General features: G+C 40.2%; 1 protein-coding gene across 1 annotated transcript in view; it reads left to right on the forward strand.

Annotated features, from left to right (window-relative positions):
- GTF3C3 (general transcription factor IIIC subunit 3) overlaps positions 1-17,558 on the forward strand; it is a 222,279-nt gene that overhangs the window by 11,778 nt on the left and 192,943 nt on the right. The window contains exon 2 of the mRNA XM_069225852.1: positions 5,437-5,548. Coding sequence (XP_069081953.1) covers positions 5,437-5,548 — 112 coding nt within the window. The remainder of the gene's footprint in view (positions 1-5,436; positions 5,549-17,558) is intronic.

The raw sequence follows: 17,558 nt of genomic DNA on the forward strand, positions 1-17,558 counted from the left end.
TCAAAGACATGTACCATGGGTGCACTTTTGTGACTTCATTTATGAACTGGGTCCCTAATTAGGTCTAGCGTTAACAAAGACATTTTATTTTTATTAAACTTCTATTTCTCTCTCTATCTATTGGCTGGCTTTACTGTGAGTGATCACATTCTGCCTTTCCACAAGGAGCATATTGGCACACAAAGGAATTTTGTTCAGTGCTAGGAACTACTGTGGCAATCAGTGGCGTAACGGAACTGAACCCCCTGCAAAGAACACTGTCCCCCCCCCCCCCCCCTCCCACCCCCGTTTAGACTCACTCGGGCAGGTGCTGTGCTGAGGGGCCTCCTGGAGGGGGGTCTTCGGGGCCTTTGTTATGCCACTGGTGGCAAAGTGTGCTTTTTAAGACCAAAAACTTTTTTTTCTTTTTGCCTTTGTTCGTTACAATGGTGAGAGCCTGGCAACCACCACAACAGTAAAGTGTTACAAAAGCCATGTCAAAGCAAGAAACGTATTAACAAAACCAAAAGACTCACAAAAATGTTAGATTGGTTGACTTTGCCTGTTCGTGTTTACTATCATGCTTATCATAATCTTGTTGAAAATGATTACACTGATTTTCTATTAGGAATATTTTTTGAAAATACTAGCATGCATCAACACATTTTTCTAAATGAAGCTTCAAAGTAATAGCACCTAAAATATCGTAGTAGCGAAACGTTTGTTTTCCTACTTAAATTTTTTTCGGAACGTTTTATTTTGAAAGCAAAGAATCATCACTCTTGCTTACAAGCTTCTGCAAACATTTGCATCTAATCAGAGAGCATTATACTTAGCCTGATATTGTTACACTTTTCAAATTTGTGCGTATATATATATATATATATATATATATATATATATATATATATTTTTTTTTAATACTGGAACCACTGTCAGTAGTGCAGTGTGACCTTTAAACTTTTATTTACAGTGCTTACCCTAATAATGAAGGCTTTTCATTAATAAACCATAAATACGAGTTTAAACAGCATTAACATACGGACACACATATTACCTGACCTGCAGACTGTTCCCTTCTCTGTAATCTGGCAGCCAAAGTGTTTGTGCTGCAGGGGGTTGGGCCTACTTGTCCCAAGGACAAGATAAACATAAAACTTGTTGCCCTTGACCCCCAAACAATATGTGCCGGGCATTGAGCGATATGAATTCCACATCCCTGATGCTACCTCAGTTCGATCCCAGCCATATGGAATTAAGTCTTGATCCTTCTTCGAGAGAACAGTCCAGCCCAAACTGCCAGGCCGGCCCCTCCCAAAACTGAAAAACAAGCAACCTAATACTGGTTTCGCCATTATTAGGACTCGTTAGTCAGGTATAGCCATCCCACCTAGGCTGTCACATTGAAGTATATAAAGAAGTGATGCATGAAACACTTGAGTTAATCTCAGCACCTAGTAATTATTCGGGCCTCATCCCCTAAATTAGGGTAACATCTAGATAAGGCACCAGCCAAGATGTTCCTGCAACCAGGAATATAAGTTACTTGTAAATAAAACTGAGAGGAAGAATTGGGCCTACATTGCTTGGCAACTATTCCAACACTGTATTTGTAGCAAAACATGTAATTTGTTATCATCAGTTCTAATTTTAAATTCTTGTCTTGTTCCTATCAAAATGCTGCGCCATTTAATACAGGCTTTTATAGCCGAGGACCTCCTCAAGGACAGAGTACTTAATTTCAGAGGAAATAAGAATTATTGACAAGAAAAACAGAGTGTGCTCTAATTGGTTCTCCTCTTTGTGTTGTAGTAGACAGACTCAGTTGCTATACCAGAAGCATCCGTCTCAACTTTAAGTGGTAGCAAGGGATTTGTTCATCTGAAGTGGATGTTGATACAAATACCAAAACAAGGTTATGTTCTTTCAGTAGTAGGTCCAGATTTCAAAACAGGACTGTCAACACGATGGATTATTTAGCCCTGTTGTTTTGAGACAGTTGGAATCGTGTTCTTGTCTAACTCTTTTTTTTTTATTTTTATAAGCAACACTGGTTTCTGTGTCAATCTTAATTTCAGTATTGATCACTAGATTCAGGGATTCTGACAAATGAGCAGAGATTAATAAGCACATACTAGGGGAAGGCATCAATAATAGTTCACTGTTATCTGCAGGCAGAGTGGGAATAGAAGCATTTGCTCTCTTCTTCATATTCAGACTTGTTTCCTTGATCTTTCTTTAAGTATAAAGGGCAATAAAAGGTTATGTGTTTTGTCCAGAATGAATACATAAGCACAATGTTTTGTGCCTTATCTTTTCCACACAGATAACTGTCCCCTAGCAGTTCCATACTGTATTGGTTCATCAGTGTCTGGAGGTAAAGAAACAGTTGACTTAGAAATTATTGATCGATTTTTATAGGAAGAGCCAGAGACTATACTTTTTTTTTTTTTTTTACACTTCTCGCTCCAAGAGCTGAGATTCATATGGTAAAGACAGATCAAGTAATGAGTGAGGGCAAGCTACTCATGCTAGCTTGTCTTTGATCTCATTATGCAGCCCTCCTTGGAACAAAATATATTTTATTCCGGCCAGTTGATTTCAGAAGCCATTTGACAAAGCTTTGTTTTGTAAGAGAATTTGTTCAAGGAGCTGTATTGAAAATCAAGTACGACTTCTTCTGTAACATAGACTAATTATGTCTTGTTTTTTCCTTTTTTAAAGGAAATGTGATCTCAGCAATGTTGTCACTATTGGCGATTTTCTGATCAGTTCCTGCTACACTATTTTTGAGAACAAAATACAGAACAGTTTGATCCTTTGTAACTTTAACGAGCAAGGATTTGGAGATGAATCTAGGAGGTTTCTCAAAAATGTCATTCACATTCTTGAAATTCCGACTAGAGGTCTCTTAAAGTATCTACACCTTCTGTTATAGTTCTTATCTTGTCGTTTATCTTAGACCAAAGTATTTACGGTGTGTCTCGTAGATTACTTGCACAAAAGCCAAAATTGCCTGACGTTACTTTATGCTTCCCTCCATACTGTGGCTGTGTTTCCGCTTACTCTCCTGCCACCTCCATCTCCCTCGTTCCTTGCTCTGTCAAGAAGACCACAGGGAAATCTGTTTAAGACTTGATGGATAACCTCCTAGGGGATGGCAGGGTCACCCATGGACCAAGCACCAACCATTATGCTGAGTAGATCACAAAAACAGGATTTAGATGTCAGCATTAACAATGCAAAGATTATTGCCTCTCAGGGTAATGTTCTCAGAAAATCTGCCTAGAAAATGTGAACTTACAGTGTGTACAGCATCATCAAAAGTTCATAAAATGTTTTTTAAAAAACACTTAACTTTAAAAGAGGACCCAGTTTTCTTGGTCTATCGTCCTATGGAGAGTCATTCTGCCCTCTTTCCCGAGAATAAAGTAGTTAAGCATTACCTACAAGTAAATACTATGGGAAAGAACAAAAAGTAGTAGGACCTGTTGTGAAGCCAAATTGAAAAGGTGAGGAGAGTGCTAATCCAAGCTTTGGGAAAAGGTTATCAAGGTCAAAGATATGTTAGACCATAACGTGAGGTAACAAGACGGCGAAGAGAATAGGAATGTAGGAGTTACAGTAGAAGCCCACCCAAATTCTAGCAGTTCAAAGATGAGTAATTCGAGTAACTGGCAATGAGAGTAGATGTAAATAGAACAGTATTCATACAACTCCATTCCGGGTAGCAGTGCCAAAACATCAAAGCAAAATTCTGAAAAAAATGATGAAGGGGAAATGAATGTTCTGTAGCAGATAGGAGTGATGATTAATACTACGTTTGGAAGTGATAAAGAAAATTATTAGGAGTTAGCAGCCTATCTAAAAATAACCTAACGAGTTTCAAATGCTAACAGAGCAGATGGAATAGAGAACGGTCCATATAAAAAGTAAGTATGCCGTTAGCCATAGTAAGATTCTTAAATTGAGTATTGCAAATTATGCAGCATCCATTATTCTAAAGTTGATGGGAACATCCGAAGCAATTGAGACTGACAGTGAAGTAAAAATTCGGGTTAAAATGGCACGATTGAAGTCCGCCTTCAGCGTCAAAATCTTTAAAACACCATTATTAAGTAATACATTTGCAGCAGTAAATGCCACATTTCTAAGCTGACCTGATATGGAGAAAATATTCACATTAGTACATAAGTGTAGGCCACAGCATGGTTTCTTTGTGAAAGATTAGGTATTTGTAGGAGAGCATGATGTTTAATAGACCTGTTTAGGAAAAGATGAGTAAGTGCAATCTTGACATTTTCCACTAGATCAATACATGGTAAATGTCTGCAGAAACTTTGATGTATCTCGGTTCTCAACAGGTTGAACATGGGAGTTTCCCGCAGAGAATACATTTATAGCCGCCTTTAAAATGTGTCTCTAGTCTCACTGTTTGGGAGAGGGGTCTACTCTAATGACGCTCTATTGGTGTAAGCACAACCCTCATGCAGGTAGAGAAAACAAACGAATCACAAATCTGTAATGAATAACACGACAGAGTGCAGTAAATCCCTCTACAAGGCATGACAGCAACAGAACACCTTGACCACCACATTTCTTCAGCCATGAGCACCTCAAAGGCCATGCACAGGGAGACGGAGGGGTTGCTCCGAAAGAAGAGAAGAGGTCCGGCTACATACAAAAGAACAGGCATAATTCACCCTGCTCCGAAACCAACCTAGCATGTCCTGTGGAGCTACATACCAGTCACACGGACAACTACACCCTTGCTAAACCATCTAAAGACACTAGCTAAAGTACACCACCCTCGCAAAAAGCTCTGAAGCTACCCAGCACACAATACCATACAGCAGTACTAGTATGTGAGGCAGGGCAATAACTTCCTTTACAACCCCGTTGTATAAAACAAAACAAATGACAAAAGCCATATCTCGCATGGATCCATCTATGGTCTTCTCACCAGTGACAGCGATTCCCTACCACCTCCTGGACTGTGGTTAGTGAGAAACTCTGCAACCACGTGGAACTGTCTGAGACTCCATAAGCGCTGAGACTGTACAAATGGTTAATTGCTAGTATAAATGTCCATAATATAAACCAGAATCTGTGTGTGCGTGTTGCTAATTCACCAGGTTCCTCTGAGAGTCGAGTTACTGGAATTAGTAGCCCGAGGTCCCCGGTAACTGATTTTAAGTGTTGCCTTTTGTCAGGCAGTCTTTAAATCTCAGTTTTCAGGAAAAGATGAAAAGCACTGTTAAAGCATTGTTAATGTACAAAACGCATTACGTTTGGCTTAATTTAATCATTGGGCAGAAAACTACTGTATGCCACTAATCAACGTGGTCATTTTTCACAGATTTTGAAATGTAATTGAAGGCGTATAAACATGGGCAACTAACAGTAATGAAAGTTTTTCATTCGTTCTCTAAAAAGTAGTGTCTTTCATGTGCGCAGGATACCGCAAAACCAGTGGCTGGTGATCTCGCTGAAGAGGCCCCGGAGGCTGCTTCTGCTTCAACTTCAGGGAAACGCACTGCGAAACGCAAGATTTATGACGAAAGTGAAGGTACTCTTTTACTATTCTCCACCCTGATTCCATTGTAGTCCGCCCATGCCCTTTTCTTATAGATCACATGCAACCATGCCAACATTTTAGAAGAGGAAAGTGGGAGATTTAAAGAAAAACAAAATGTTCTGGAAAATGTATTTCCTCCATTGACTTCTGTTAAGCAGAGGCAATTTCAGATGGGAGACCGCCAAAATAAAACCATTTCTGGCTCCAAAAAATGAGTCTCCTGCCTTAATTAGATCTGTTGGTATGGATGCGTACAGTGGAGTTGCATCCAGTCAAAAATCTTACAATGGAGTAGTGTACAGAGGAGTGGCGTACACCATAGTGACTTACACCAGAGTGGCATAGATTGGAATAGCATGCAGTGGGTTGGCGTAGAGTACAGTGGAATGGGGTACAGTGGAGTTCCATAGAGTGAACTAGAGTTCAGTGGAGTGGCATATAGTGTAGTGGGGCAGATTGCAGTGGAATAGAGTCAAATAGCGTAGAGTTGAGAGGCATAGAGTGTAGATCCGTACAGAGGAGTAGTGTATACTGGAGTGGTGTAGAGTGGAGTGGGTACAGTGGAGTGGCTTACAGTAAAATAGCATACAGTGGAGTGGTGAAGAGTGGAGTGGCGTACAACAGAGTGTGGTACAGTATAACAGCGTAGAGTGGAGTAGCATAGAGTGCAATGGAGGGATGTATGGTGGAGTGAGGTATTTTATAGTGTCTTATAGTAGAATAGTCTGGAGTGCTGTAGAGTGGAGTAGCATACAGTGGAGTGGGATAGACTCAAAAGTTATAGAGTGGAGTGGGGTAGAGTGGAGTGGCATACAAAGGTATAGCCTTCAGTGGAGTGGCATATAGTGGGGTGGGATAGCATAGAGTTGAGTGTTGTACAGTGGAGTTGCATACAGTAGAACAGTGTAGAGTGGCTCAGCTTACAGTGTAGTGCCGTGGCATACAGTGGAATAGAGTGGAGTGGCATGGATTGATGTAAAGTGGACTGGCATATAGTAGAGTAGAGTGGCGTAGAGTTAGGTTTCGTGCAGTGGAATGGCATAGAGCCTAGTGGCATTGAGTGGAGTGGCGCACAGTGGAGTGGCGTCAGTGGTGTGGAATAGTGTGCACTGGAATAGTGTATAGTGCAGCGGCATACAGTGGAGCGACATACAGTAGAGTGAGGTATGTTATAATGTCATATAATAGAATACTGTGACGTGTTTTGGAGTAGCATAGAGAGGAATAGCATATAGTTGAGTAGCGTACAGTGGTTTGATGAGAGTGAAGTTGCTTACAGTGGAATAGCATAGAGTGAAGTAGCGTACAGTGAAGTGGTGTATACTGGAATGTTATAGAGTGGATTGGGGTTAGAGAGAGTGAAGTGGAGTGGCTTACAAAGGAACAGTGTGCAGTGGAGGGGCATACACTGGAATGACAGAGTGGGATAGCATAGACTGGAGTGTCGGACGGTGGAATAGTGTAGAGGGGATTAGCATACAGAGTAGTGGTGTAGACTGGAGTGTTGTACAGCGGAGTGGCATACAGTGGAATAGGGTACAGTTGGGGGTGTACAGTGTAGTGGCATGGCATATAGTGAATAGTGTAGAGTGTAGTGACGTAGACTGGAGTGGCATTGAGTGGCGTAGAGTATAGTGGGTAGACTGTGTAGTGGAGTACAGTGTAATAGCATAATGTGAAGTGGTGTAGGGTGGCTTACACTGGAATAGTGTATAGTACAATGGTGTACAGTGAAGTGGCATAGAGTACAATACCGTAGACGTTAGTGGAGTGGAGTAACGAAGAGTGTAGGTGTTCTGCTTTCCTACATATCTCCTATCGGAGCTTACAGAACCTCTCTGGAATGCACTTCTGAGTTCAAAGAAGACCTTTATTGTTGTTAATTCTCCCCCACCCACAAGTTCTTGAGTGATGAAATTAGTAGATTTCAAGCACACGTAGTCGCAGCAATGAAAGCAAAATATATCACAGTACTTCTCAGTTGCACTGTACACAGCAAATATATATATGATTATAGCATAACAAAGCATAAAAGTCAAATTCATCACCGTATGGGCAAGGCGGCAGGGCCTATCTTCAGGTTCATCTTTCTGGGGTCTGCAAGTTGATGACTCCGGTCAACTGCGAGAAAGAGATTATCTACCCAAACGGGAGACTGGCAACTGACATCTAGCACAGCCTGAAGTCAAGCAGATTCGAATCCAACTCACTGTAGCCCAGAGTCATCCTTAAAAGCAAACTCCGTGTGAGATTTGAACGACCTTGGAGAATGGCCAGTTCTCCGAGCCATTCTGCTCTCAGACTGGATTGCGAGGTAAACACAAAATCTACATGCTCTCAACAGCTAAGGTCTGGTGTGAAAAAAAACAGCTTGGTTCATCTTGTGGAAAAACACAGCTTGGATTCTCAACTGCAATGTCTAACTCCACGTTAAAGCCAATAGGCAGCTAACCTAAATATCAAATGTAATGTCTAATGTCATGTCAAAGCCAATAGGCAGCAAAGCTGCTAATGTCATGTCAAAGCCAATAGGCAGCTGAACTGAATACAAAATGTAATGTCTAATATCATGTCAAAGCCAATAGGCAGCTGAACTGAATGGCTAACTCCATGTCCAAGCCAATAGGTGGCTAAGCTGAATACAGAATATAATGGCTAACTCCATGTTAAAGCCAATAGGCAGCTAAACTGAACAAAACATATAATGTGCTACTGGTGAACATTGAGCAACTAATATGCGCAGTGATGAAACACAAAGTCATTGGTCAGACACAATTAATAGCATCACAGTAGGGCATACAGGGGAGTGGTGTAGAATGGAGTTTGATAGAATGAGCGGTGTTTCCTTGACATCTGCAGCGTACCCCAGGGATTGTCCCTCTGCCCGACCCTCTTTAACGTCTACATGGCTCCGCTCACTAACATCGCCCGATCTCACAACTTCAACATCATCTCATATCCCGATGACACCCAGCTGATCCTCTCCCTCACCAAGGACCCCGCCATAGCCAAGAACAACCTCCACGAAGGAATGAAGGCCATCGCCGAATGGATGAAGAACAGCTGCCTGAAACTGAATTTCGACAAGACTGAGGTCCTCATCTTCAGCTCTACCTCCTCTGCATGGGACGACTCCTGGTGGCCTGCCACACTGGGAACTGGACTGACACCCACCGACCACGCACGCAACCTGGGATTCATCCTGGACTCCTCACTGTCCATGACCCAGCAAGTCAACTCCATCTCCTCCTCCTGCTTCAACACCCTCTGCATGCTTTGGAAGATCTACAAATGGATCCCCACTGAAACCAGAAGGACGGTCACCCAAGCCCTCGTAAGCAGCAAATTGGACTACGGCAATGCCCTCTATGCAGGAACCACAACCAAACTCCAGAAAAGACTGTAACGCATACAGAACGCCTCCGCATGCTTCATCCTGGGCATCCCCCGCCACTGCCACATCACAGCCCACCTGAGAGACCTACACTGGCTCCCAGTCAACAAGAGAATCACGTTCAAACTCCTCACCCACGCTCACAAGGCACTGCACAGCACTGGACCAGAATACCTCAACAGACGGCTCTCCTTCTACACTCCGACCCAACAGCTTTGCTCCGCCGACCTTGCCCTCGCCACCGTCTCACGCATCCACAGAATGACCGCCGGTGGCAGATTGTTCTCCCACCTCGCCTCCAAGACCTGGAACACTCTTCCTACCCACCTGCGTCAGACACAGGACCTACTTATCTTCAGGAGACATCTAAAGACATGGCTGTTCGAGCAGTAGCAGCCCCCTTCCCCTCAGCGTCTTGAGACCCTCACAGGTGCGTAGTATGCTTTCAAAATACCCTGATTGATTGATTGATTGAAATGTAATGGCATAGAGTTTAGCGGTGTAGAGTTGAGTGTGGTAAAAGCGTAGTGTGAAAGTGTGTGAACGGATCTGGAATATACATTGTGAGGTGTAAACGGTAAATTTTGGTAGTATGTGTAATTCATGTGAGTCTTGTTCAGGTTATATATTGTGCTGTGGTATACCACCTTGTTTGCGGTACATGCGGATGAGAAGTCAGTATGTAATTGTCTAATGACTGTGTTTGTCAAACAAAAAAGGCAGCCATGTAGTGTTTAGCACAGTTTAACTGTGTTCTGTGTTGCGCAGCGTTCTTGGTTTCTGTCTTAGCTATAGGTTAGGCACTGCAGTCCGTGTGAGCCACAGTATTTTTTTTAAGTATAATTCACCAAATGTGCATAGTGTGCAAAGGAATGGGTGATGTATTTCAGCGATTTGCCTTCAACTGAACCTAAAAGGTATATGTGTGTGCGTGTCTGTGTGTGTGTGTGTGTGTGTGTGTGTGTGTGTATATATTTATTTAATGTGTATGTGTGTGCACGTGCATGTGGATATATAAATTAAAAAAGGTAAAGTATAAATTTTATAGTTAGAAAAACTTTATTCATTGATTGTATATAAAACCAACTTAACCTACACAAACATTGAAAATCCTGCAATTATAGTTATAACTTAGTTATAATTTGTCTCTGGTTGAAACATAAGTTGTGCTCCTCTGGACACAGTGTTGTGAACTTGATAGCCAGACTACATTAACTATACCTTGTACCTTCTCCATAGACTGCTTATACCATTTCATATTACATCACTTAGAGCATGTTAAACTATAGCATTCATATCAAAACTCATAAAATGTAATGAAATTATTTATGAGGACACTTTGCATGGTAGACTTCACTGTGTCCATAGGTGCAGGAGCTTTAGAAAGTTTCGACCGGGGCACAAATGACACCTTTAAGTTATAACTATAACTGTAGAATTTCTATTGTTTCTGTAATTTAAGTTAGTTTTGTATACTCTAAATGAATAAAGTTGTTCTAACTATAACTTGTCCTTTTGGTTTTTTTCATTGAATTTCAATGTGTATTGTTTTTTGATATAAAAGTGTGTTTCAGAATGTTGAGTGGAGTGTCGTAGAGTAGACTGGAGGAGAGTGCTGTAGAGTGAAGTGCAGTGTCATACAGTGGAGTGGAGTGGCATGTGGTAGAGTCTGATACACTGAACTAGAGTGACATAAAGTGGAGTAGAGTGTTGCAGAGTGACATAGAGTGTACTACTGTGTTTTAGAGTGAAGTTGCATAGTTTGGAGTAGAGTGGAACTGCATAGAGTGGAGTGTCGTAAATTGACGTAAAGTGGCACGTTGGCTTAAAGTGTTGTAGAGTGGAGTTGAGTAAACTGGAATGTCATAGGTACAGTGAAGTAAAGTATTATAGAGAAGAGTGTCGTGGAGTGACCTAGCATAGAGTGAACCAAAGTGTCATAGGTGGAATGGCATGTCATAGAGTAGCGTGGAGTGGCAGAGAGTGGAGTAGCATAAGGTTTCTTAGGGTCAAGTGTGCTAGAGTGGTGTGTAGTGGAGTAGTGTGTCATATAGAGTAGAGTGGAGTAAAGTGGGGTGGAGTGTTGCAAAGTGGAGTAGAGTGTTATACAATAGCATAGAGTGAGGTAGAGTGTTGAAGAGCATTGAGTGGCAAAGAGGTGATTAGAGTTTTGTATAATGCAGTTAGGTGGAGTGTTGTACAGTGGCATAGAGTGGGGTAAAGTGTTGTGGAGTGCAGTGTCATAGCATAAAGTGGTATAGAGTGGAGTGGTGTGTAGTAGAGTGTTGAAGAGTAGAGTGGCATAAAGTGGAGTACGTTGTTGTAGAGTGGAGTGACATAGAGTGTTGTAGAGTTGAGTGGCATAGAATGGCATGGAGTGGCATAGAGTGGATTACTGGAGTACAGTGCAGTAGTGTGTCCTAGAGTAGAATGGAGTAAAGTGGTGTGTAATGGCATAGGGCGAGTTGTGTAGTGTCAGAGTGGAGCACGATGTCATGGAGTGGCATATAGCGGAGTAGAGTGTTGTATGATGGCAAATAGTGGAGTAACATTGCGTGCCATATAGTGGAGGGGTATAGACTGTTGTAGAGTGTGGTGGTGTACATTAATGAAGCTTGGGGCATCATAGAGTGGAGTGTCGTACAGTGTGTTATAGTGGAGGGGTGTAAAGTGTAATAGCATAGAGGGGAGTTTTGTGTCATAGAGTAGCGTACAGTGTCTTACAGTGGAGGGGTGTACTCTGAAGGAGAGTGGAGTGGAATAGAGTGGCATGGCATAGATTGTAGTGTCATGTCATAGAGAAGCGTGTCGTACAGTGTTTTACACTAGAGGGGGATACAGTGGCATAGAGTGACGTGGTGTAGAGTGGAATAGCGTACACTGGAGTGTCCTATCATAGACTAGAGTGGTGTGTCATAGAGTGAAGTGGCGTTTTGTGGACCAGCATGTCCAAGAGTGGCATGCTATACAGTGTGTTAAAATAGCATGGGGGTAGAGTGAAGTGTGTCATAGAGTACAGTCGAGTAACGTAGCACAGAATGGCCTAGAGGGAGTTGTGCAGAGTGGCGTACAGTATTGTAGAATAGTGTGGAGTGGTGTATAGTTGAGTGGCGTGTCATAGATTGGAGTGATGTCATTGAGTGGAGTGGCATGTTGCAGAGTGTCTTTTGTCAGTTTCTTTTGGTTTGATTTCAGTAGGTACTGAGGAGTGAAGTGGTGTGTTGTGCAGAAGAGTAGAGCACCATTACATAGAGTGGCGTGTTGTAGAGTATCCTACAGTGGAGGTGAATAGAGTGGATTGGCGTGTCATACAGAAGAGTGGCATGAAATTACATAAACTGGAGTGGTGTGTCATACAGTGGAGTGCAGTGGTGTGATTGTCTTTAGCGTTTCTCATCAACATTTTATTCAGAAGAAGCGGCAAAATGGCAGAGTTCTTGACTTGTACGTGAGACATAATTAATTACCTTGTTTTGCAACCTGTATGAATAAGTCCCTTTACCAAAGTTTGAGTCATTAGGCAAAAGTATTTGTACTGTTGTATATATATTTTTTTAAAGTGACAGAATACTGCGTTACTTCCTTCAAATCAAAATTTATTGAAATAAAAGAAAAAAGATTTATAACAAACATTAAAACAATAATTTTGTCGTTTTTGTTTATTATTGTTTTATTGCTTTTCATAAATCCTTTTTTTTTTTTTTCATTTCAAAAGGTACTTCAGTACTTCCTATATAATAGCATGGTCCACTGTTAAGTAAAAAAAAAAAAAAAAATATATATATATATATATATATAACAATAAAAAAAAATTTATTTCCCTAACTATTCACACTATTGTAAAGTCCCTCATGTCTTCCTATATTTGAAAAAACATAGTTTTAATGTACATATGACGTAAAAACTCAGAACACCGCCAAAGTGCGGTATGGCAAAATGTCTGAGTTCTTGTTTTGTAAATCAGATATAACTTATTAATATGTGTTGTCACCTATTTAAAGAAGTGAGGCACTTCATCAAAGTCAGAATAGTCGGAGAAAATATTTTTTATTTAAAAAAAAAAAGGTAACTGAGTACTGTGGTGCATCTTTGAAGTACTGTGCTACCTATTGAAATTTAAAAAAACACAGATTTGTGACAAACAATAAAACAGTAATTTTTTTATTTTGTTTACCATGTTTTTGAAAAAAAATTCAAAAGGTTCCCAGGTAGTACTGTGGTACTCATAACCTTTAAAACAAATATTTTAAACAATATAAATATGTTACCACTTTTGAAAGTGCCTTTCATGTCCTATACATGTCTCTACTAGGTTTTAATTGTATCTCAGGTCCAAACCCAGAACACAATTAAATGTGCAGTCTAAACAATATGGCTGGCTTTTAATTTTGTAAAGGTAGTCATTCACCCATAATATGGATTTTTTGTCATTTTTGTCATCACTAAGTACCACAAAATTACAGTGTACAAGAGGCTTAAAAACTGCTGAACCAATTTACCACTGATACTAAAAAAGTACCCTTTCCACACCATAATCTATATCACTGACACATTTCATCAAAATCCATACAGCCATTATGAAGCTACGTCTGCTGAAAAAGTATATTGAACATGCGTGGGTGGAAAAACTTGTTTTTGAACACCTCCTTTTTTTCTCTCTACTGCCCCTGGACTCTTCACTGCAAAACTTTGCATCATCAGCAATGTAGAAAAATAATAGGTCTGCAGAGTTTTGTGGAGATTTGTCAAACGGTGGCAAAGTTATTAACAAGCAAAAATCTGAGGACTTCCTATTGGTGGGAATCCTAATTATGTATGCGTGAGAGAAAGAAGATAGCAGGAAAAATGTCAATGATGAGAGATGGGGACTGCTCAAGGAGCTCTTAGTGGGGTAAATGGGAGTGATGTAAGGTGCAAACTCGGACTACTCGAGAAATTATGACGAAACAAGCTAACAAAATGGTGGGAACATAAATCTCTGCAAAAATAGCTCAAAGTAGGGTGCATCCCAAAGGGAATGCTGTGGATATCTTTAATGGATTATTGACTAGTGAGTTAAAAAAAAAACCTGGAAAAATTTGTGAACAAAAGAGCAGCAAGTAAACCACAACAAAGGCAGTATCTTTCCTTAATAACTAAACTGCAGGCACATGAGGATGTGATTATCTGAAACACCAATAAAGCAGGAAATGTCGTTCTCTGCCCAGTTGAACTATGTAAGAAAGAAACACTCAGGAGGATTGTTACATGAGAAATAACTGTAATGAATTGACTTAGATGAAAGTAAGATGCAAGTCTGAATTAACAGAGTGATGTAATGATGGGCTGCTGAGTCAAGACGAGTACCTATTTCTATGCACTGATCATCTTAAAACATTTGTTCTGTATTTGATCCAGAAATCCACAAGAATCCAGTCATGCCACCTAGCAGATCAATAATATCAGCTCAAGGAAGTCTCTTCGAGAACACGTCAAAATACATTGATTATTTTCTTCAAGATCATGTCAAGAGCTTATCATCTAATATTAAAGATAAAAGTGACTTTCTAAAATTGATTTATGATATTCCATGGGATGATCAATATTTATTAATGTCTCTCAATGTCACATCCTTGTACACCATCATCTGCCACTGTGATGCTTTACGTGCAGTAGGGTATTTTTTGGAGAGCCGCGCATTGGTTTTGTACAAACACACTCAAATATTTATTACTATGATTCAGTGATACTTAGAAAACAATTATTTTCTATTCAATAATGAACTATTTCACTAGCTGTTGGGTACGGCGATGGGTTCCTGTTTCGTTCCCAGCTACTCATATCTACACATTGGCTGGTGCGAGAAACAGGTCCCCCGCACTGACCACAAAGAAACGTGGGATGAGCATGTGGTTGTTTGGTCATGCTTCATTGATAATGTGTTTGTGATATGGAGGGGCTCAAACAAAAGTATAAGATTTGTCAGTGAGATAAACATCAATAATTTGAACCTACACTGTAGCATTCAGATAGGCAGGACAAGTGTGAATTTTCTAGATCTGGTAGTTTTCATCAAAGACAATAAGATAGAGATAAATATACATAGGAAAGCGATTGCATCTAACAACACTGCACGCATCAAGCTTTCACCTGAGGCAAAATAAAGTGAGCATACCCTTTGGTGAAGTGTTTAGGGCGAAGCCTCATTGCAGTATTAACACTGATTATGTGGCATGTCAGAATGACATGATGGAGAGATCCAGGAGGAAACTACTGGAACAATACATGAGGTGTTAACCAAAAAGAGCGGAACACAATTCTCATTTCTAGGAAAAGAGGAAACAGAAAGAGAGTGGGATCAGACTGATTATTTCATTCAGTAATCAGGATAGAGTGATCAGGCCACTGGTCCATAAGTACTGGCACATTGTAAAATCAAATCCAGTTATTGGATCCACCAAATTTGCTAAATAGCTCACCACTAACATATCACAGAGCATACTTCATGAAGGATGCTCTGGTAAGAAGAAGTCCACAGATTTATTTATTTTTTAAATCTAAAACATGGTTGACTCCCTGTAATAGTTTCCGTAAATGTTTAAAATGTAGGGCCTGCAAGATAGGGGTAAACAGTACAGAATATTCAACCTCCCTATATGAAAAGCCATTTACAATTTAAGGTGCTTTTCATTGTAAAACCAGGTGTGCACTTTATGTCCTTACATACAGTTGTATTCTGCGCTATCTAGGCAGCACAGCACTGCAAGTCCACAAGCTCATACTGCAACAGATGCATGTCATCAGCAGCATTGATGGGATTTATCCAGTACTGAGGCATTGTGCTGAAGTTCACAGTCAAGATGCGATGCAAATGGAGTACTTTGTTATTGCTGCAATACCCAAGAATAATAGGGGAGGTGACCGAGTGAAGGGGCTGAGGCAGTTAGAAATAAAATATATTTTGACCTTGGATACAAAGTCACCAAATTGTTTAATTGCTGATGAGGATTTATATATGTATCTGTAAAGATAACTTGACTCAGAAGAAGCTGCTGAGGTCTCGTTATTATGTATTATTATTAACTGAAATGAATAGTGGGCTGCAGGTAGCAGTTATACCCTTTTATTTCTTCTCTCTGTTGAAAGCCTATTTTTTGTTGGATATTTTATTTTGCATCATGATTACTACTGCATCATCTGCATTGTATACAGTCTATGCCCACTTAGGCTCAATTTTGTTTTGATTAAGTTTTGATTTGTGGGATAGTTGTGACGTGTATTAGAAAGAGTATGAGTGATAAAATATCTAAATGTATTATGGACAAAGATTTAACTTGATTGACTCGTCTTAGAAATGTAGAAAGTATTGCATAGGGTACTTAAATTCATGATGAAATGTTTGACAAAATCATGTATTTTTCAGTCTATTAAATTAATGAAAATGTATGTGAGTCTGTTCTCGATATTGATTAGGAGTGTATATTCTTGATGGTGTGCTGTGTAGTTCAACAATATTGCCCACTTGGGCTTAATGTTTGGTTCATTATGTTAGGTTTTAATTTATCATCAAGTGGTTGAAATGTATTTTATAAAAGTGACAGAATTTTGATGTTCATCTTGTTTGTTTTAACAGGTTTTATTAATCAAAACTAAAATAAAAAAAATATTTCTTAGAAATTGGGTCTCTAGTTGGAAGTGGTTTGCACCCTGTCCAAATAGGACCTTCACTTTAGACAGGCTAAGGGAGTCACACAACTAAGATAACCCCTGTTCGCCCCCTTGTGCTCGTCTGTGTCTTTGAACAACAAATGCTGTAAATCCACTGATATCACAACACTAAAGTGAGACAAATGCATGCTCTAAAGCGACTAATTAACATCACTGTTACTTTGTTGGAGTGTAGGGCATTCAAACAGTAAGCACTTTTAAAACAAACAAAAAAACATAAATCAGCAATTAAAATGTCATCATATCAGAAAAGTTATTAAGAGCACACACACACACATTGGTTCTCAATTAGACTTTAACTCCTCATCAGTAGTATTAAGGCAAGTGCTATTTGATCCCATCACTAAAACATAATGGGATCAGCCCTGCTAATGCTGTTGGGAATATGGGGAGAGTCAGATATTACATCCTACCAGAATACCTTGTGTAATCTTGGCCTTCTGTTGGCGAAACAGGAAAGTGCATAGAAATGGGGAAGCACAGTGAGCCAACGGCTGCTGGATTGGGTAGGGAAATGAATGTATGCTATGCTACGGACAATTTAATACAGAGAGGATATGGATGATTTAAGGGTTGTCCACTGAGGGGTAGGGGATGGGAGCCGTGGTACCAACACATCAGGCCTGTGGTTGGCTTGGACCGGAAGGGGCAAAGCTATCCAAGCCTGAAAATACCAGAAACCGAATCACCTCAGCGGGATGTTCAGTACCAAGATATTTATCATTCAGAAGTGCCCGAACTTGCATGCTTTAATTGGGTGAGGGGGGATGGAGCTGTGTTTTTTTTTCTTTTTTTTTTCCGTTTTTTTTTATTATAAATGATAGGATCACAAGTGGGATAATTGTAATTGTCTTGATGTATAGCTCAGGTGGGGACGAAGCACGAAAATATTTAATTAAT

This window comes from Pleurodeles waltl, chromosome 3_1, assembly GCF_031143425.1.
Source record: "Pleurodeles waltl isolate 20211129_DDA chromosome 3_1, aPleWal1.hap1.20221129, whole genome shotgun sequence".
Classification (NCBI taxonomy): domain Eukaryota; kingdom Metazoa; phylum Chordata; class Amphibia; order Caudata; family Salamandridae; genus Pleurodeles; species Pleurodeles waltl.